The 22,092-nt window shown below is 51.8% G+C and overlaps 1 protein-coding gene across 1 annotated transcript in view; it reads left to right on the top strand.

Moving 5' to 3' along the window:
- Window positions 1-414: 414 nt before the first annotated feature.
- Window positions 415-22,092, top strand: part of LOC113975537 (protein CEPU-1) — a 353,640-nt gene continuing 331,962 nt past the window's right edge. Inside the window, exon 1 of the mRNA XM_027699666.1 lies at window positions 415-785. Coding sequence (XP_027555467.1) covers window positions 710-785 — 76 coding nt within the window. The 5' untranslated portion in view covers window positions 415-709. The remainder of the gene's footprint in view (window positions 786-22,092) is intronic.

The raw sequence follows: 22,092 nt of genomic DNA, 5'->3' as shown, positions 1-22,092 counted from the left end.
GGAGGCCGGGTATGCAGATGCGGGCAGGGATTTTGCGGGGTGCGGGTGCCCCGGGGGGGTTGTGGGTGCCGGGGAGTTGCGGGAGGTGGGGTGTGCAGATGCCGGGAGGGAGTTCACGGGGTGCGGATTCTCGGGGGGGTGCGGATTCTCGGGGAGTTGCGGGTTCCCGGGGGGTTGCGGGAGGTGGGGGGTGCAGATGCTGGCAGGGAGTTTGCGGGGTGCGAGTGCCCAGGGGGGTTGCTGAAGGCGGAGGGTTGCGGGTTCCCGGGGGGTTGCGGGAGGCGGGGTGTGCAGATGCCGGCAAGGAGTTTGCGGGGTGCGGGTGCCCGGGGGGTTGCGGGAGCCGGCGCGGGGGGGCCCCGCAGCCAATGAGTGCGGCGCGGGGGCGGCTGCGTGCGCGGCCGGCGGCGTGTTGCAGCCGGGCGGCGTGTGCGGGCCGGAGCGGCGGGCACGCAGCGCCTGTCCTCGCACCTGCAACCCCTTCCGACCCCCTTCCCCCCCCCCTTTTTTTTTTCTTTTTGGGTTTTTTTCCCTCCCCCACCCTTCGGTGCTTTTTTCCCGTTTTTGTTTTTTTTCCCCCCCTTCCTTTTTCCTTCTCCCCCCGCCCCCCCCACCCCCCACTCCACCTTCCTGCGCTTTGCTCCGGGAAACGCTGGATTTTAAACCTCTCCCCGCCCGGCAGTGAGTGGGGAAGGAGGAGGAAGAAGACATGGCCCAGGCCAAAATGCACCACCCCGTCTCTTGGGTGATCTTCGCCGGGATGGCCGCGCTCCTCCTCTCCCAAGGTAGGGAATGCCGCGGGGGATGCAGCCCGGGCGGGCGGAGGATGCGCGGTCCCACGGCAGCACCCTCTGGGGGGCTGAGGAGGGGAGAACCCCCCCCAGAGCGGGGGCGAGGATCCCCCAGAGCGGGAAGGGAGCTGGGAGAGGGTCTCCAGCCCGCTGTGAAGTTGCGGGGGGTGCGGATGCCGGTACGGCGGAGGAATTCCCGGTGCACCGGGATCGGGGGGGGGGTTGGCGGGGTGGACACTTCTCCCATGGCGTCCTGGTTATTTTTGGGGGTGCAGAATGACTCTGCCATCCCAGCATAATTCCTGCAGGATCAATGCATCCAACAGGCTGAGGGTCAGGGGGGTTCGGGGTTCCTCCGTGCGTCCCCCCGCCTTTGCTTTTCCAGCAAGGTCGTCCGAAAAACTCGGTGCAGCCCCGGTCCTGCCGGGCTGGGAGTTGGAAAGTCCTTATCCAACCTGTCCCGGATGAGCATGGCTGTCCCCCCCACCCGGGGGATGGTGCTTGGAGGGGAGGGAGGGCTGCGCGAGGGGAAAAAAAAGAGCAAAAAGCGATGGGAAAAGGCGCGGGGGGAAGCGGCGGCAGGAGCCAGCCCCATCTGGCCGGGAGCGCCGAGCCTGTCAGCTCGCGTTAGGCTCCTCGCAGCCATCTGGAGGGGCTGTGGGAGCGGGGTTTCCTCCGTGGGAGGAGAGGATGGAGCCGCATCCTGCCCCGGGCCGCCGCCGGAGCTCGGGATGCGCCGGGGGGATGCGCCGGGGGGATGCTCCGGGGGGATGCTGCGCCGTGCGAGGCGGGCGGCTGGTTCCCGGGGCTCCGGTGCGGGATGCAAGCGCTCCTCGGGGGGATGGATGCACCCCCGGGTGGAATGCAGGCACTTCTCGGAGCATGGATGCATCCCCGGGGCGATGCAAGTATTCCTCGGGGGGATGGATGCACCCCCGGGGGGGATGCAAGTATTCCACAGGGAGATGGATGCACCCCCGGGGGGGGATGCAGGCACTCCTTGGAGCATGGATACACCCCCGGCGGGATGCAGGTATTCCTCGAGGGAATACTGCACCCCCGAGGGGGGATGCAGACACTCCTGGCGGGGGAGGATGTAGGTTCCTCTGAGGACGGATGCGCCCCGGGGGGGTCGATCCCTCTCCAGGGCCGGATCCAGCTGCCTTTGCGCTGCTCCGAGGGCTGGGAATAGGGTTTGGGCACCGCCGAGCCCGGATCAGCCCTGCCTGATCCCACCAGCCGAGGTGCTCTGCAGCAGAACTCGGGTGGGCTGTGCGGGGCGGGGGGCTGAGGTGTGAGCAGGGACAGGGGCTGGAGATCTCCCACCACAAACTTCTTTCTCCTGGGCACACTGGGCCCACTCCGGAGAGCCGCCCGTGCGGGATCGACCGGCGCGGGCTGTTTAGCATGCACGGCACACACCGCGGCATCGCTCCTCTTCGCCTTCCTCCCGCTCTCCCTCCTCTCCTTCTCCCAGGGTTGCTGCTTCCTGCTTGGCGTGCCGGCATCCCTGCATCCCGGGGGCTTCCCTGGGGCTGGGATCCCTGGCCCCCTTGGCTGCCCACCTCTGCGGAGTCGGGGCTCCCCAGGAGGGGGATGAAGCTGCCCCTTTCCGTCCTCACTCCCCCTGCCCAGAATTTGTGCTTCGTTTCTTTTATTATTTCATTATTTTATTATTTCATTATTTTATTATTTCATTATTTTATTATTTCATTATTTTATTATTTTTTAATGCTTGCTTTGGGGCTCCTGACTTGGCTTCCTTGCAGTCTTATTCTCTGCCTCTGGTCATCTCTCCTGCTTCCTCTCCCTGCTCCCTTGAAAGCTTGTGGATCAGAAAGCAGTTGGTTTTTTATTTCTTTCTTTAGTATTTTTTTAACTCTCCTGGGCAGCAGAGCCATGGGGACTCCCCAAGCCTAAAATCCCCCAATTCCCTGCCTTGCAGGAGTCTGATGTGAGTGCCAGAAGTCCCTGAGTCACTGCTGGGATGAGGAAAAACAGGGATCCACATTGTTCCATGGTCTGGGGGGGACTCAGGGCAGAGCCGTGGGGTGCTGGGTGAAATATTGCACAGGGCAGCCTTTGGCAGCAAAAAGCTTGGCCCTTTTTTGGGCTGGGAGATACTGGGTTGGTGGAGGGAAGGAGTCCCTTCTTGCATAATTGTATTTAAGAGTCATTAAAAACTAAAAAAAAACACCTAGCAAAAATAATTTTGAATTTTGGCACAAACCTTTTAAGGGAGTTTTGAGAAATTTGGGGTCATTCACCGCAAAGGTAATATAAAAAAAATCAGCAGTAATGGGCTGCTGCTTCATTAGTTCTTCTGATATTCACGGTATTTTTTTGAATTTTGAAGTTTTCTTCTTCATTTGGTGTCCAGGAGTGGAGCTGGTTTGTGTTGGAAAATGTGAAGATTATTGTCCTGCAGGAAAAAACTGTTCTTTGCACAAATCTCCTCCAAATAGCTCCAGAGACATGTGCTGCCCTCTGCAGCAGCCCATCCATCCTCCAGGTCATTTCCCTATTTACAGCCAAACAAACAATAAGAAAAGTGGTTTGTGAGTGTTCTCGAAAGGAAAGCAGAGTGTGAAGTGGGTAATTCAGAAGTGTTTGACCACCTGCATTTGTGCAAACATCTGTAGGAACTCCAAGTTCTGCGGATTCGCTGTCGGATTTGTGGAATTGTGGCCCTGAAATGGGAGCTGGAAGGAGCTGTGTCTGTTGTGTCTGTCAGGAAGGAGCCCTCTGAGCCTTGGAATGTCCAGAGTGGTTGGACATCAAGGGAGTTGTTGGGTGTTGGTGCTGGAGAGCAAGGCCAGGGAACTTGGCTTGGATTCTCCATCCCCTTGGGAATGAGGTGGAGGTGTCCATTGCATCAACTCACGGAAAAGACAGAGGTCCAGCCATAAGTTGGGAAGAGGAGATGGGAAGGGTGGAGGCTGCAAGGGCTGGGATGGCCCCGGGCTTTGGGCAGTGAGTGGCTGTTTGGCAACACAGCTCTCATTGTGTGTGTGCTCCGTGTCCTTCTGGGGGAGTTTTAAATAGCAGCAAGGAAAATCCTGGAGATCCCTAAACGGGGACCCAGCAGCAGCATTTTCTCTTCCCTCTTTCCCTGTTTGAAAGAAGAGGGGTGCCCTTGCACATACCTGGCCTCCCTGACCCACACCCCATGTGGATTCCTCGAGGAAGAGGCAAACCCCCCCCCCACCCCAGCACTCAGGAGTGGGAGAGCCCAGGGAACTCTTTCCTCAGCCGCGCGGAAAAGGATTAACCAGGCTAAAAGGTCATAGAAGATTTAGCTGGGCCTTTAGCATCAGTAAGCCAAGAATTATGGGAATTTGATTTACAAATTAGCATAAAGACCTTATTCTAATAAGCATGGAAGCTGAAATAGGTATGTAAAATAATAGCATACATCAACATCCTGCACGGAGCGTTCCTCATCCCGAAGAATTATTCGCTCGGTCGATGTGGCTGGGATGCAGATAATTCCCAAACTGAGACACAGGCTGTGCTGGTGTGTGATGGAAAGGCTGGATTTGGCCCAGAGACACATCCACAGGAGGAGAGGCTGGGTATTTCCCCTCAGGAAGGGCAGGATTTGGGATCACCAGCTAGGCTGGGGCTACGCATCCCAGAGGGACTTTCCCTGGGCGGAGGCAGGAGGGGAAACCTTCTGGCAGTTCCTGCAGAAGGGTAATTGCACTAATGAATGTGTATAAGAAAAATTAGGTGTATCGACATCTTTTTGTGAATCCCTGGATTTATTGTTCCTCGGGAAAAATATTAGATGTGGTTAATAGTTACCGTGCGGGTCAATAAAATGTGATATTCACCCCAACAGCAGAAAATAGCTATTTAATAGGTAATAACAGTAATAATCAATACCTCCACGATTAGATAACCCAGTTATATGCAGTACATAAAAGGAGGGGAATGAACTCCAGTTGCTGGATGGCCGGATTTGGAGTGTGGCTGAACATCCGTCATTCCCGTTAATTCCAGGCAGAGCCGTAAGCAGGTACCAGCACCTCTGGAAATCAGGCCACCACGTGGGATTAATTGGCTAATTTTTAAGCCTCAGTGAAGCAAACAGGAACCTGAGGAGACCTTTGCCACTGGAAAGCAGGTTGTGTTGTGCAAAGCCCTGGGATGGCCCCCAAAATGTTTGGGATTTTGGGCTGGGTTGGGGAGTTGCAGGTGGGGTTTTCCATGGGAGTTGCTGTGGGAGCATCCCTGCACTGAGCTGGTTACACAGCAGGGGATTGGCAGGATATGGCAGGGAGTAAAGTTGTTGTAGTGGCTCTACACTGTGGGTATGGAGGGATCTCCATCCAAAGAGTTGTTGTGTGTGGTGAGTAACCTCAGAGTTGTGGGGAGTTGGTTTGTGTTGCAGCTGCAACAGATTTAGGAGCTCCAGTTGTGGACTGGACGTATGTGAGGTCCCATAAATGCTGACACATCTCAGGGTGTTGTTGTTTGCTGTCCACAAAATCCAGGTGTGAACAAGGTGCCCGCGGTTATTTAAAGTGGGAACACGAGGAGGCAAAAGAGCATCATCTCAGATGTTCATGGCAAAGGTTTGGAGCTGCAACTTGGACTTGGAGTTGAGCTCTTGGCTTCAAACAGGGTCCAGAATGAGCAAAGTGCTGGATTTTGGGGTTCTGTAGTGGAAGTCCAAAGTGGTGTGGGACTGCTCTGCCATTCCCACATTTGGGATGGGCCTCCCTGACTGGTCAAGAGGAAGTAAATACCATTTTGATAAGCAGGTGGGAGCTGTGAGCTTGGGAAAAAACCTCCTCTGGTAAAACCAAACTTCTGAAGCATCACAGGGACCATCCCTCTGTACAGGACTTTGCTGCTGGATGCCCTGGAGGCTGCACCCAGTTTTGGGACATCCTTGTGCTTAGCAAAAGCTACTTTCTCTTTTCCATGACCAGCATAATAAATAACCCTGGCTCGTGGTTTCTCTGCCTTCCTCTGACGGAGACAAGCGCAATATTGGAAGTTCCACAAGATTGGAAGTGTCTGCTTTGTGTATTTTTCTTGCAGTTTTCACTTAAAAATACCCATATTGTGATTTCCCCCTCCCCTCCCCCCCCATTTTATTTTTTCCCTTTGGGGAAAAGATTGATCAGTTGACAGATCTGGGTCAGGTTGGTGAGCAGGGCTCACTGTTTGCTGTGATAAAGCAGGATGGAGGTGGATGGGGAGAGCTCTGCTTCCCAGGCAGCTCCAGTCAGACAGAGGAGGGGCACTCCAGCTTTCTCACACCTTGACAAACACCATGTGGGGAGTAACTATTTGGCCACACAGATCAGGAAAAAAACCCTCATTTGTGTTTGTCTTTGCTTCCCAAACTTCAGTAGTGGCAAAAAAGGGCAAGATTTGCCTTGCTTGTTTCCCAGTTAAGGGTCGTCTTTCAGAGCAGAGCTTTAAAGAGGGGGAAAATGATTTTTTTAAGCATTACTGGTCATTCTCCTTTGATGGATGGTGGCAAATCTCCCGTTAGACACAGTGGGACCCAAACCTGATCCATCTCAAATGTTCATGGCAAAGGCTTGGAGCTGCAGCTTGGACTTGGAGTTGAGCTCTGGGTTTCCAACAGGGGCCAAAATGAGCAAGGTGCCAGATTTTGGGATTCTGTAGTGGCAGTCCAAGCCCTAGTGCTGTGCCCTATGGCCAGCCAGCATCCTGCACCTCAGCACATGGGGTTTTCATGCCTTTAGCAGCTTTTGTAGGCAAAAAAACAGGTTTAAAGAGCTGGGGTTGGTCAGCCTGGAGAAGAATAGGCTCTGGGAGACCTGAGAGCCCCTTCCAGTGCCTAAAGGGGCTCCAGGAGAGCTGGAGAGGGACTTTGAACAAGGGCCTGGGGGGACAGGACAAGGGGGAATGGCTTCCCATGGACACAAGGCAGGGTTAGATGGGATATTGGGAAGGAATTCTTGGCTGTGAGGGTGGGGAGGCCCTGGCACAGGTTGCCCAGAGAGGCTGTGGCTACTCCATCCCTGGAAGTGCTCAAGGCCTGTTGTTTGCTCCAGACAAGGCTTGGAGCAACCTGGTGTAGTGGAAGTGTCCCTGCCCATGGCAGGGGGTGGCACTGGATGAGCTTTAATGTCCCCAAATCATTCTGGGATTCTATGAAAAGTCAGGATTACAAGGAATGATCTCTGTGTCACTGCACCCCCCGGGGCACTCCAATCCTTCCAGCCTTTCCGAGGGTGCTGCTGCATCCTCCAGTCATCCCACCTCTGCTGCTCCTGGAACGTTTGGAGCCGTGGCCACCTCCCTCCCTGCTCCTTCCTGAAGCAGCACCTTGCTCTTGGTTAATAATAAATCAGAGGTGCTGCCTTTGCTGGGCTCTGCTCTCCGCCGCCGGGAAGGATATCATGGATTTTTGATGCGCTCAACAGTTAATATGTGTAATGCTGAAAGCTGTTGTAAATTAATTGACCCCTCGACCCCCTTGTCCTGTTGACTGTTCCCACTAAAGACAGTGTTCAGTTCTTGGCATTCTCTCACCCCCCCCCGTTTTCCCTTCCTCCAGCTCCCACATGCTTCGCTTACTAATCAGGGGCAGCCGAAAAAGGAGCTGTGGCTCCAAAAAGCTTTGTAGCAGCTGGGTGGGGAATCCAGGATCCCTGGTGGTTGGAGTGTTTCCTTTAAAGCACTGATGGAAGCGGGCACAGCATCCTCTGCCTTCCCATGGGGACAATGGGGACAGAGGGATGAAGGTGCTGCCAGGCTACAAAGTCCTGGAGCAGCACTGAGGACCCTCTGGAGGTGGGTGGAAGGTGGAGGGATGTTCAGCACCTCGCGTGAGGCACCTCTGTCCACCTGCTGAGCTGTGGCTCCTGCCAAGTGCTCACTGTTGGAGCCGTGGTGGGTCTGGCTTGGAGGAAGGATGGGAGCGGGTGGTCAGCTGGAATTTTATGGGAAATAACAGAAAAAGATCCCAGAATGGCTCGAGTTGGAAAGGAGCATAAAGATCATCAGTTCTAACCCCTGCCCTGGGCTGGGACACCTTCCACTAGCCCAACTTGCTCCAAGCCCCGTCCAACCTGGCCTTGAGCACTTCCAGGGATGGGGTCTTTTCCTGGATATTACTGAGCATGGGGAACCCCTGATTTAGGTTGGGAAGGAGCTTAAAAAAGCCACAAGTGCTCAGCCCACGGGGCCGGTTCTCATCCTCCCGTGACTCCCGGTGGGAGAGAGCAGCTGCCGAGGACTGGGAAATGCCACAGGAAATTGTGCAATATTAGCAACCAAGCAGAGTGTTTTAGGCTTTTCTGATTCCAAAATGAAGTGGAAAAGTACAAACGCAAATTCCCATTGAAAGTAAATTCTGGGAAAAGCAAGGATCGATTTTTTGAAGCATTTTTTTTCATGTTCAGATTCGGAGCTCGCCGAAGCTTTATGTACAAAGTTGGGAAGTGATTTCAAACAAAGCAGAAAGAGCTCCGAAGGCCACATTCCAGTGCTATCAAAGAGCCTGGAGTCTCCAGCCTCGTTCCATTTTGTATTGTTATTTCTTCAAAACAGATCCTCTGCTAATGTTTCCATTTTACCAGAAACGGAATTCTTGATTTAAAGAACCGGTTTGAAAGCCAAACCTGACCCGCCTCACTGGAAGCGTGACAAGCCCTCGAAGCAAAGCAAGGTTCATTAATACCATAATATTTTCTCTCTTTTTAAGTGTTTTGGGCTTTTTTTTCCCCTCTTGTAGGAGTTATCTGGTGAACAGCACTAAGCTCCTGGGTCAGTTTGGGTGGTTTTAGCTTTTATTCCCTTTCTGCAGGACAGATGGTATTTAGAGATCAGAGGGTGCCTCCGTTAGACTTTTAGTTTTCCAAAGTCAATTCCCAAAGCCAGCACCGGTGTTTTGATAGTGGGCCAAGGCACAGGAGAGCAGCAGGGCTGGCTGGCACGAGGTGAATTTGGATTTAGGATGAATGACATCTCTCTTAATGAAGCCCTTTCAGGAACAAAGCTGGCGAGGAGCAGGATCCATGATCCATTAGAGGCTGGGATAGTGGCGGAGCCAAAACCTCCTTGTCATTGAAGACAACATGAAAAAAAATGTGTATTATTTATTGTTTACTCTTTGTGCCGCTTTTCTGCACGTCAGCGCTTCCCATTGTGTGTTTTGGGCTTCAAAACCTGACATCACATTAGACACCGTCTCCAAAGCCCCCAAATAATGCATATAAACTATGATTATTCCTTCTGATCCACTTGTGTTTATGTAAATGGCTGGAAAAGCGGTTTTCAGCTTATTTCGGGAGCTTAAGGGATTCATACCAAGCCTATTATTGAAAAATCAGAAAGTGAAAAGCAACTTCTGAGACAAGGAATTAGCAACTCAATGGCAGCGTGCGTTCCGCGGGATCCGGCTGCGCCGCAGATGGGAATTCCCTCGGGAGTCAAAAATCCAACACGTGGCAACAGGTTGAGGGGCTTTGCAGGGAGCAGGGACTCGGAGGAGGTTTGGGGTGAATCCAGAGGGGTGAGGGGCTGGAGAGGGAGTCGGGGTGCAATCATTGGCAGTGGGATTGGTGTCGGGTTTTGTGGTGGATGATGGTGGGGAGGGGGCATTGCTGCCTTCAAAATCCACCAGGGACCTGGGGGATAACCCTGGCTCTGTGTCCTTCATCCATGAGTGGATCCTGGGAAGGGGCTGGCGGTGCTTGGCAGCACCTGTGTACACCCAGTGTGGCTATTCCTGCTCCTTCCAAGCCTTTTCCCTCTGTCTCAGAAGAAATGGGATGAGCTGCAGATCCTCTTCGGGCTCCAACCCCTTCCAACCAGCCCTGCAGCAGCTCATCCCTCCTCTCCTGCTGCCTTTTTTTTCCCTGGTTCGGTCCCTTTCCCCCTTCCTTATGTTAATTTCCCACCTGAGCACCAAGTACTTTATAAATAGCAAATCTGAAATGAATTTCCTAGCAGCAATCATTATCTCCCTCGACAGCCATTAAACATTCACACAAGCAGAGCAAAATGACAAAGGGGATTGATTTTTACAGTATGTTGGGGGGGAGGCAGGAGAAAGGAAATATGTTGACAAGGCTTTTTTTTTTCCCCCCTTTATTTCCCCCCTCTCTCCATTCTCCCCTCCCTTCCACATCCTCTGCCTTGCGGAATTTAAGATCACCCTTTTTTTTGGAGAGCGGGTCGGGAGGGGATTGGAGAGAGCGAAGTTGGAAATAAATGACAGTAAATTAAGAAAATAAGGGGAAAAACAAAAAGCAGCAAGCTCTGTTCCCTTCTTCCTCGAGCAGCAAGCTCCATTCCCTGCTCCTCCAGCCCTGGAAGCCTCGCTCCGATCCCTCGGCTGCGTACAACTGGTAAACATGAAGTTGGTTCCGTGGCCCCGGCTGTTGAGATGAATATGTCAGAGTTAATGCCTCTGAAGATGGAGGGGTGGGCTGGAGGGGAAAGGGGGGGCCCAATCTCAGAGCCTGCTCAGCAGAATAAATGTGTTGATGCAATCGTTGGGAGCCGCTGCCGAATGAGGCACTGTAGCTGAAAATTTAACTTTGATTTCAATTTTCATATTTGTCAGCAATAATTAGATTCAAGAAATGTTTTTGCCGCTGTTCTAAAATACTAATAAGTAGGAGCCTTTGTAGTCTGGCTAATGGAGCCTTTTTTTTCCTAGTGGGCTAGAAAAATTCCATTAAAGGGGAAAGTCATACTATATTACCATGCTTCAACATGCATTGACTCCGCTGCCACAGGAATATCTGCACCAGGAAACAGTGTCCCTGCTTCCAGCTGCTGGAGAGTGGGTTTAGGATTGGTTGGGGCTTCCCAGGAGTGGGGAAGGCTGGAGGGGACCCCCTGCAACAAGTGGGCTGGGGGGTGATGCTCTTTGGGGCACCAGGAAGCTTTCAAAGTGCCCGTGGGATGATATTCCAGTGGTGGCCTGGCTTTCAGCCAGCTGGCTCCGGCAGGATTTTTTGGTGTTGCCATTTCCCCTTGGGTTTAAAGCCTTGGATCAATGAGGGATCTCCCCTCGCTCGCTCTGCCAAAGGCAGAGAGCCCCTTGTCTCCCTGCCCACCCTGTGGGGTGGATTTCCTTGGCAGCTTGTGCCGGGTTTTATCACGGAGCAATGCCGGCGAGGGCAGGGATATTAAATTTGCTGGCGATACGCACAGCAAATGGGGGAAGCTCTAAGTTGTGTCATTCTCAAGTTACTTCAGCCTATTAAGCAAACAAAAGCACTTGTGGAGTGAGAAATGGAAATGGCCAACGCGGCCCGATTAATCCTGGATGTACAATTCCATTAATAAGCCAGCTTTTAATAGGTGGCTCTTTCCAGGAGCTGCTGGGACGAAGAATTGATGTATTCACTGTAATTGTATTGCAACTAATAGGATCGGGAGAAAATTGTATGGAGAACTTGTTCCTTTGCCACCATTTTCCAATCAGTTGAAATAATGCAGGAGAGCCCAGCAAGGTAATGAGACTTAAATCTAAACAGGAATATTTTTAATTTCCATGCAAGGGATTTTGGCTTTTGCTTTTGCTTCCACATAGAGTGAGCAGAAACCCACTCAGTGGGTTTCTACCCACAGCAGTGGGGAGGAGAAGTGCTGGAGGAAACGGGGATCCCAATCCCAATGGAATTGCCCAGTGGCTGGATTCTGGGGCTGCTGTCTCAGCTGGGTGGTGGGATGTGGCTGCTGGTGCAGAGCTGTGCCAGGTCTGGGAGCCTCCAGCCTCCCTTCTGAATTCTAAGGGGGGGATGTGTCTGGATGCCCAGGAATGGGACTGCCCCTCTGGCATCTCAGCCAGAGCTTTTGTTCCTGTCATTGGCAGGAGAGGAGCCTTCCCCCTCCACAGCCGATGTGGTTCATTGGGAGAGCTCATTAACGAGCCTCAGGTCCTCGCTCCATTCATCCCATGTTTATTCAGACCCTCCATCCCAGGGCTCTGACACTTTGCTGATCCTGCCTTTCCAACAAACTCCCTGGAAAACCCACCTCCTGCCTTGGGGAGCAAACACCCCTCCCCTGTGTGGCTGTGCCTCTGGGCCCCTGTGAGATGCAGAGAGGGATTTGGGCTTTAATCCCTGAGCATCTCTCCAAGAGCTCTTGAAATAGCGATACCCTTGGTACAACACTGCAAATCCCAGGCAGGCTGGGTGGCTCAGCACAGCAGTGCCTTGGGATGCAGATCTCCATAATATCATTGCAATGGTGGAATAATGCACGTTAAAGCAAAGGAAATATTAACGTAGGAGCTGCCAAAATCCATGTGGCCCCTGATTATTGCAGCTGTGGCTTTGCCAGGAGAAGTTTGCAGCCACTTTTGGTCTGTTCATCAGTGGTTCAGGGCTGTTTGTTTTTCACTCCTCCTCCCTATTTGTATGCAAGCTCTGACCCTGCTTTGGTAACAGGCTAGAGAGTAAATAGAAAGGGGAGGGGGGGAAAAAAAGGCAAGGAAAAAAAACCGAAGGCACAATTCAGCTCAAATCCCCGAGGGAGCAGATGTGATTGCCTTCCAGAAATGGCTCCAATAAGGCCAGAAAGAATATTGCTTTTATAGCTTTTGGGATATAAAACATTTAGAAAATGTGATTGAGTGGCAGTGCCTAATTTATCATTTGCCCATTTCTCTATCCACCCAGACAAAGCAGTATCTTCAAATGAACTCGTTGCCACCATTTTTTTTGGCTTTTTGCCTCTGTCCTGTGCGTGACACACGTGAACAGCCATGTTCCCTTGCACGCCCAGCCATGTGCATGCACACACAGGCATGTGTTCCCCCACACTCCTGGCTCCTTGTCCCTGTGCCTGTGTCATGGATTTATCATCGTTCTGCTAAGCACTCAAACTCCTGTGGCTATTTATAATTAATGCTCAGAAACCTGCCAATCCATTTAATGACACTAGGAGGTCACGGCCTCCCTTATAGCTTCCCATTAATCATCATTAGAACAGTTCTGGGTTTTTTACATTCTTTTTAAATGTTAATTCACCTTTATAATGCTGCTTTCAGTTCTGACTGTAAAGGGATACTCTGTAGTCACTCCAGACTGTCTTGCAAGTGTGTGCAGGTGAAAGGCGCAGTGGGACAATTGCACTTGATAAAGTCTCTTGGATATCTCCCGCTGGAATGAATTACACTCACAAACTCTGCCAGATGGGATTTCTTCACTGCCCTCTGCTGCCGGCTCCTCGCAGCGATGCTGGCGCAGCTCCCTCCCTCCCGGCTGCATCCCTCGGGTGCCGCCGAGCGCCTCGTCACCCCTCCTCACCTGCAGAGACCCCTGCGCTGCTGGGAACCGTAAAATCAGAGAATCCTGCAATGGTTTGGCTTGGAAGGGAGCCTAAAAATCATCTAGTTCCGTGTGGCACGTGGCTCCTGAGTGGAATAAGCTCCTCGACGCTGGCACGGAGCTCGGCAAAGCCTTGTCTGCTCTGCCAGGCTGTGCTCGGGCACGTCTTCACAGGGCAAATTTGGGTGGTGTAAGGTGGGCTCACACGGGGTTTTACAGGTTGTGGTTGTTGTGTCTTGGTTTGGGTGGAGAGTCAAACTCATTCCTCTTGAAGGTTAACAAAAATCCCAGCTCCCAGAGGGCAGGGCTGCTCACAGCAGCGAGTCCATCTCCTCTTCCAGGGGAAGCAGGAACCCTCCAGCGCTTTCCCTGCATCCCAAAGCTCCCTCTGTCGTCGTCACAGCCCCTGGGAGCCGATGCCCTGGCACAGCGTGGGGGATCAGCAGCGATGTCAGGAGGCAGCTGGGAGGAATGAAAGCTCTGGATGTGATCTGGTACCTTTGGCAAGCAGCAGCTCCTCTTCAATAGCCCTCTCCTGGCTTGTGGTTGGGAGCAACCATCCCTCTCCAAAGTCAGTCTGTGCCTGCCATTAACAGGAGCGGTTCCAACGCGGTGTCTGATCCGGGTTGGGGTGTTGATCCTCTTGGGAATGGTTCCACAGTGGGGTGGTGTAAGACATGGTGCTGTGTGAGCTGCTTCTCTGACAGAGCTCCTGGAGACTTGTCACAGCCCTGGGTGACAAACCTGCAGCTCATCCTGTGACTCTTGCTCCGTGTTCATCCAGGAGGGGAGGAGGCAGCACCGACACCCAGCCCCTGCCGTGGGCAGCACACGCAGCCCCCCGTGGGCTCAGGATGGATGAAAGTTCATGCTGACCTTTCTTTTTGGGTGAAATAGGATCACTCCTGCTCCTCTGGGGACTTCTGGTCTGGGTGAGAGCCGAGCCCAGCCCCGTTTCTCTGAGTAAATACGCCAGCAGCATTTGGCTTAATGAACTGTGGCTTTTAATAAATGGCTCTTATCTTGCTGAAGTGCTGCTAAATTGTCAGGATTTAAAATTAGCCTAATAGATTTGTGGGCGATGTTTTATTCACTGGGTAGTTGGAAGGCGACAGAGAGAGGGGGAGAGATGGCTCCACCCAGTTCTCCCTGAATTATACACGAGTTATTTATTTGTTTGGGCCGAAGGGGAAATGTTCTGGATTAATGTGCGATGCCTCAGCACCTGACTTAATGAGAATTTAGAGACCTATCCCAAACTGATAGTCTCCAATTAATCACTTGGTGGCCCCTCTGCTTTGCTGTCCCGGGGATATATTTTTCATAGTGGTGGTTGGGTTGTGGTACCCACTGTTGCTTGCCAGGAAAAGGGGATGGGGATGGACTAGGGAGGGTTTTGGGTGCTGTGGTGGCTTCCAGGACAACATCTTGCAGCTTTGCTCCGTGTTGATGTGGAAGTAGAGCCCATATATCTCTGTCTATACCATCTATACCTGTGCAACTCGTGTTCTCGAGCCTGAAGCTGAACTTGCTCAGCTTCTTATATATCCTGTGAACTTCCATGAGCCGCTTTGCCTTAATTTCTTTTGGCAACATGGAGCTGGTTGTGATCCTGTTGACAGTTTGGAGACATATGGAGAATCAAGGCAGAACAGTGTTTTATAATAGAGTGATATGGGAACTGGTTGGGATGAAAGATGCCAGGGAAATGTCAATCACTATCATTATCCTAACAAACTGCTGTACCTGCAGAGATAATAATAATATTTAGCAATTATATGGCACCTAACAAGCTCAAACAGCACAGACTGGAGCTAATTAAATATCCCAAGACTTCCTTTGGGTGGGTGTTTTCCCGAGAGTGTGGACCAGCATCTCCTCAGAGTCTTTTGTGTGAAGCTAAAGGCACTTCTTTCCCATTTCACAGGTAGGGGAAGGTGGTTCTGCTGGAAATGCCCAGGGAGGACTCACAGGGAGGGTGGTGGGATCAATCTTGGCACTGGATTGGGCTGTTGGCTCCATTTGGAGGAGTGTTGAGTGGCCTTGACTTGATGACCCAGGTGGCCAAAGGTGTTTAGATGCATTGATGTGGTTAGTGCTCGTCCTTTATGAAATGAGGGAGACTTTGGGAGCTGGACACCCACACGAGGACCCCCCCAGCATCCCGTGGTGAGGCAGAGGTGATGCTGCAGATGGTTTGCAGGGCTGGATGGTCAGGGGGGCGTTTTCTCCTGTGTCCTCGTGGCTTGCTGGGCTGCTGCTGTTTCCCTCTTGGTTCATGAATCCTCCATCCCTCTTGACCAAGCTGCATCCCAAGAAAGCTCTCTGGAGGGTGACACATCCACCAACACCCCAGGTTTGGCCGGGTCATCCAAGATCATGGAAAGCAAGACTTCCAGCATTTCCACACTGGTGGTGTTCTCACCTCGCCCTTTCCAGCAGGTGAAACCTTTCATGGCTGCTTGGATCCATCAGCACTCCTTGACCCCTGCCCAGCTCCAGCCCTGGGAACCAGCAGTGTCCCTGTGACACTGTGGAGGTCAGCCTTGGTGTCTGAAGTGGGGCTGGTAGTAGCAATGCATGATGCACGGTGTCAGCCAGAAAGGAAATATTGTATATAAAAGATAAGTTTTTTTTTCCCCCTTTCTGGTGGCAGAGGAACAAGGCACCGGGTTCATTTAGCATTCATAAAGTCTTGCTTTGGAAACGCCTTTAAGTACTGCTGAGGGAGACTTGAAGGAGCGTGTTTGAGAGTCAAATGCACATCTCCTTGGGCTCTCCTTTCATCTGCTTTAAAAAACACAATCTTTTTTTTAATCTTTTTTTTTTTTTTCCCTTTTCCCCCTCTGTAAAAATACTAATCTTCTCCACCAGCAGCAGACACCCAGGGTGCAGGAGCTCGGCAATTAGCTCAGTGAACAGAACAGGCGAGGAGCAGAGGGAAGGGGGGACTCAGCCAAGGACTGGAGGATGCAAAATCCTGCCTGCTAATTAGGAGGCAGCCCAGGATGGGGCCTGCTTAATTCAGGGGCTAAGTCGCCGTGTGTGTCGTCCACCCGGGTGGCAACACGTTCCTCTGTCATCCTCTGGGCTGACCTTTGGCTGAGGGGAAGAGCCAGCAGGGAATTTGGGTCTTGATCTAAACCTGAACCCACGTGGTGGAAGAGCCCAGGGAGGATGAGGTGAGGATCACAGAGTCACGGGATTGGGAAGGTTGGAAAACACCTTTCAGATCATCGAGTCCAACTGCCAGCCCAGCACCACCCTCGTGTTTGGCACTAACCACGTCCCCAAGTGCCACATCCACACGTTCATTGAACTCTTCCAGGGATGGGGACCCCACCACTGCCCTGGGCAGCCCCTTTCCAGGAAGAAATTTTCCCAAAATCCAACCTGAACCTTCCCTGGCACAACTTGAGACCGTTTCCCCTTGTCCTGTCACTTGTTCCCTGGGAGCAGAGCCCGACCCCCTGATCTGGCTCCAGCCTCCTGTCAGGGAATTCTAGGGAATGAGTAGAGGTTTGTGGCACTACCAACAGCAGCTTTGGGAAGCAGAGAGGATTTAGGGACAAACTGTGACCACAGAACTTGTCTGGGCACCCCAACAACTAAAAGTTGCAACAACCCAATTTTGCAGGTACAAGTTCTCTCAAATCCTTACTCCTGGGTTTGTTTTTTTTTGATCCAGGATGGGCAGTGCCTGGATATACTGTGTGACAGCAAGAAGAACCCTCTTGGTGGAGTTCAATCTCAGTTCTGTCACACAGGGGATATGATTTAATTACACTTACATTCTTCATGTAAGAATCACAGGTCCCTTGAGCTGAGGGGTCAGTTTGATTTCCTCTGCAGAGCTGCCTCCAGTTTGGCTGGATTTCCAACCTAACAACCGCATTCCCAGCTCCAAGCTGGTCACGAGTCGCTCTTGGGGGAAACACGTGGAGGTTTTGGCCCGAGTCCTTCTTGGACTCTTGGCTGACACGTGGAGAGAAGTGTCCATCCTCCAGAGGCTGGGCTTTCCCTGCAGAGTCCTCGTGCTGGATGTCACGTCAGCGTGGAAATTCAACGGATGATTCCTGTTCTCCTTGCAGGAGCTGAGACAGAAGGAGAGAGATGAAAGCAACAAGGGTTGTCATCAGCCAACCCCCTTCAGATTGTGAAGTGTCACATGGGCAGAAGTTCAGCTCAGCCTCTTCTTTTGGCTGGAACTTTCCTCGTCCTTGAAACCTCTCTCCTTCGCTCTTCACTTGAGGGAAGGGAATTTACTGCAATGAAATGTGTTGTCTTGTGGCTTTTTATGAAAACAGCACATGTCACTGCCCCTGTTTCCTGGAGCCAAAGGATGTGGCTGGATTTCAAAAAGAAAAGGACTGGATGATTTCATTATTGCTAACAACTGTTCCCACCAAGATAAGGGCGGTCTAATCACATTCCCTGTGCAGAAGTACCAAGGGAACCAAAAGGGAACGTTTCCATTTGATTTTCCACGTTGTCTTCTGTGTTTTGGTCCTCTTTGGTGCTGTGCAGTGCCAGGAGCAGGCTGGGAGGCTGGGGGGGTTTGGGGGCCAGTCGAGGCAGCAGCAGTGTGGGGGTGTCAGGGCTGTCCCAGGTTGGGGATGCTCTGCCAGCAGCTGCCTTGATTCATGGATTCGTTTCTCTGACTGCCTGCAACCAGGGCTTCATTTCCACATCCCCAGCTCCACTCAAGGAGTCTGAAGCAATGATGGAAGCTGAGCACTGAGCAGAGTGGGAGTTTCCAGCCTTTTTTTTTTTCCGATTTGCAAATCACCCAGAAGAAAAGTGCCACCTCCCTCATAAAAAAAAAAAAAAAAAGAAATCAGAGCTTGTGGCTAATAAATTTGCTTCTCTTAATTACGTTTCGCAGACTCCCAATGCAGATCCCCCTGAGGACTGATCCATAGCTGCAAATTCCCTCTGCAGTGAGCACACTCCGTCTTAAAATGCCAGGAGGTGATGTTGACCCAGGGGCAGAGGGAGAGCAGGGCCAAGAGGACCCGTTTTTGTCTGTGCCCTCTAACACGCTCCTCTTCTGCCTGCAAGGACTGGGCTGCCCTGTGTCCCCACTGCAGCGGTTCCTGTCGCAGGGAAGGAACTCTCAAGGCTTTGATTTGCCTCGTAGCAAGAGATAACATTATCATCTCGTCCTTTAATGATTTGAGGACGGGCTATTTTTCACATCAGCTTCTCCATCTCGGTAGCCCTGATTCTGCTCTGGCGCTGCCACGGGTGGGTAATGCACAAATCAGTGCGAGCGAGGGGATGAAGTAACTCAATCTTCCTCCTCACCCTCTCCTTATTTGCATGCCCTCAGCACTCAGGAGCTTGGGAAAGGCACTAATTGATGGATCCCATCAGCACAGTCAGCGAGGAGTTGTCATTTGGTGAGCAAAGCGGGGTGTTCTCTTCTGGAGCGGAGGGTCACCGCTTCGGGTCCCAGCAGCGACCACCCAAAGAGAAAAGATGACTTATAATTACATTCGTAATTGAAAGTGATTAATGGTAGCAAAAGAACTTCGAGCGGTTTCTCGTAATTAAGCACTAATTTTAATTCCTTTGCAGTGCCGAGCACCATATTTGCTTTGCTGGGGATATTTATGGCTGCGCCTTAGCACACTTTAATGTCTTAAAAATACATGTGAAAGTCATTAACATTTTTTTTGGTGACTGGGTAAACAAGTAAATATCAATTAATTTGTTTACTTTGTGTCTTTGTGTAATTAGCGCTTATTATTCCAGATTTTTGAGGATTAGTGTTTTGGAGGATTCGTGGCTTTGAGCGGAGCAGGGGAACCTTTGGTCGCTCCCAAACCTGAGGAGTCCTGCTCTTTGCCCTGGTCTAACTGCCAAAAAACTCCCAAAGAAATAGGAGAAGGAGGCAGGGATCACATCTGGGATGTTCAGGCTCAGGACATCACGGCCAAGCGTTGAGCCTGCTGGCACTGTGGCCTCTTGGAGCCTTTGAGCAGGGCAGGGATCTGTCTGCGCACGGCAGATGCTCCCTGGCTGTTGCTTGGTCTTGAAGAACAGAAGTGTCACAAAATCAGCTGCTTCTGCCAGGTTTTGGCTGTCTGGAAGTGACACCTTTCAAACTCAGCTGCTGCTCATGATGCTGCCAGTTGAGAGGTGCTCGGGGCTGCCCTCCCTCTCCCCTCGCTCCAGCTGCCAGCATCATCTCCTCCCCACACCTCCTTGGAGAAGGCTCTTCCCCTGGATCCAGCTTGGATCCAGCCTTGACCGGATTTTTAGGGATATATTTGCAGAATTTAACGTATCTTCCTCAATACTGTCATTGGTTTGGTTTGGTTTTGAGTCAAAACATGCCAAAGAGTCAAGACATGTCAAGAGTCAAGATGTGTCAGTCATGTCAAATGGGGCTGGGTTGGGGTTTGGCCATGGCCAGGGAGCTGGGGGATGCTGGTTTTTAGGGGGCTGTACTTAGGTACAAGCATTGGAGGGACACCAAACCGGGCAGAATTCCCATTTTGGGGAGCGTGGAGTATTCCAGAGGCCCTGCCCGTGCCCAGGGAGAGCCACAGTCACAGAACCACAGATTGTGCTGAGTTGGAAGGGACCCATCAGGATCACGGAGTCCAACTTGTGGCCCTGTGCAGGACACTCCAAAATCCCACCAGGTACCTGAGAGTGTCAGGGATCTGCTCTGACTGAAAATATCTTTAGCCTGGCTTTATTCAAGCACTGCAGAGTGAGTGTCACGCCCAGACGCGTTCACGTCCTTCCTGCACCTTGACAAAGTTGTTTTGGGAATCTGTTTCCTGAAAACTTGGTCCTGCTCACATAGCAACACACTGGGCCAGAAAGCACTTGATGGAAATCATGTCTCTTCCTCACCAGTTCCTTGATTCCTTGCTAATGCTTTTCATTCCCTCTTGCTGCTTGAGAGAGCTGATCGTCTGATTAAATTAAGACAGACACAAAAGCAGCTGGCCTGCCAAAGACTGGGATTTTATTAAAAATAATATTGTTTACAGAGTTCTCTCCTTTTATGGCGCGTATAAAACAGCGTGTTCCACCCGAGCAGCCGGCACACTCGCTGCAATTTACCCAGGAAGAGATGGAAAGACATTAAACCTTGTCTTGATGGGGAGTAGGGAGGGCACGGAGGAGAGGGAGGTTGGGGATGAGAGACGGAGCGAGGGCGTGACAGCAAATGAGAGGGAAGGAGATGCAGGAGAAAACAGAAGAGAAAAGGAAGGATGGTTCCCTGTTCCCCACCTCCCCTTCTCCCCTCGCATACCTGCGCTGAAATGAAGCTTTGAGAAAGGAGAGAGATCATGGAAAAGAGGAGATAAACTAGGGCAGAGAGCTTCAGCTGGGACACAGCCTCCACTGGAGTGGGAGGAGAGCTGCTTGCCCTCCTTGCAATATTCAGGAGCCCTTCCCAGGTGTCCATGCAGGTGGAAAGGCTCCTCCTGTGTGTTCTCAGGTTGTTTGAGGTCCTGCAGATGTTCCATGAGCCCTCAGGCTGGGGTCAAATCAGGGCTGGGAGTGCTTTTTCCTGCCCACCCAGAGTGCCTCAGCAAAGAGCTCTCGTGGTTTGTAAATCATTTATTTGTAGTTTATTCGCCCTCCAGGGCTCTGCCAAGGGCAAAGGAGGGTGTGCAGGGCACGGCACAGCAGTGGGTCGTGGCATGAGGGGTTGGCAGTGCAGCAAACAGAGACAAGGAGGTTTTCCCAAGGTCACAGAAGGAGTTTGAGATAACACCCGAACTCGAACTGGGTCCCCACCTCCAGCACACCCTTGACTGGCTAAAAGAGGTTCCTATCTTGCTTTGGGAGACATGGATGAGCCTCCCTGCTGCAGGAGTGCCCTGTCTCTGCTTTGCTTTCTCTCTTCTTTCTGTGTCTGTTTGTTTGTTTGATTTGGTTCCAAATAATTAATTGTAAAAACCCATGGCTAATGGTTTGATTGAAGGATGGATGGGTGCTTTAATTAACTTGTGAAAGGATTATACACTTATATTTTCAGTCTCCCTGACCCCAGCTGAAGTGACAAGGCTTGGACACCCCATGTTTTGAGGGAGCTGAGCACCCCATGAATGTATGGGATGTGCTGGGAGGGATCAGCCTGGAAAAGCCCCTCGGACTGTGCTGGGAAGATGCCACAGGGATCCTGATTATCATAGAATATCCTGAGCTGAGGGACCCACAAGGGCATGAAGGTTATTCATCTCCCCTTCATGAGTGGGGCCCCAGGTCCCATGGAAGAAACACTTCCCACCTCATTTCCTTGGAGCACGGAGCCCCAGCCCTGTCCCAGGGAGCACCTCCTGGTACTGATCATATGCTGGTTTTGACACCCTAAAGGGGTTTGGTGGGATGAGGGAGGTGTCTCGTGAGTTGTACAAACACTTTAGAGATTTAATAGACCTGAGCCATGTTTTGGACTGATACAGCTGAAATCTGGGTTGACCATGAGCCATCTGCCCTTCCTTTATTATATGGTTACCATACAAGCTTCCAAGATCCAGCATGAGAGATGCCTTCCTAAACCTAAACCAGACAAAATCCAGCTCTTGTATCTGGTTGGGAATAAGCTCAGCAGAGCAGTCTCAGGGCACTGAACCTGCCAAGCTCTCCTGTGCAGGAGGATTTCTGCAAAAGCAGGAACTGAGGAGACAGCGAGACAGAAGCAGGTCTCAGTGGAGGTGGCCCTGACTCACCCCTCGCCAGCCTGTAGGCACATGGAAGCTTGATGGGTGTCAAAACCTGTATTGATCCCTTGCTCTGAAGGCAGGGAAAGGTTTGGAGCTGTAGCAACAAGTGCTCCAGGCTCTGCAGCTCAGCACGTCTCTGTAGTTGTTTGTGTCTTGAGAATCACTGAGGGAATCTTGGAGGGGAGAAGATTCCCCATCCTCCCCACCCTTCCCCACAGCCCATCCCCAAGGCTGACCCCTCCCCATGGTTACTCCACTTTTTAGGACAGTGCTGAGCTACAAAGTGTCTCCTACATGGATGTTTTAATGAGCAAATAAACT

Source organism: Neopelma chrysocephalum, unplaced genomic scaffold (genome assembly GCF_003984885.1).
Source record: "Neopelma chrysocephalum unplaced genomic scaffold, ASM398488v2 Primary Assembly neopelma1_138, whole genome shotgun sequence".
Classification (NCBI taxonomy): Eukaryota; Metazoa; Chordata; class Aves; order Passeriformes; family Pipridae; genus Neopelma; species Neopelma chrysocephalum.
This window is presented reverse-complemented; position numbering and strand designations above follow the sequence as displayed.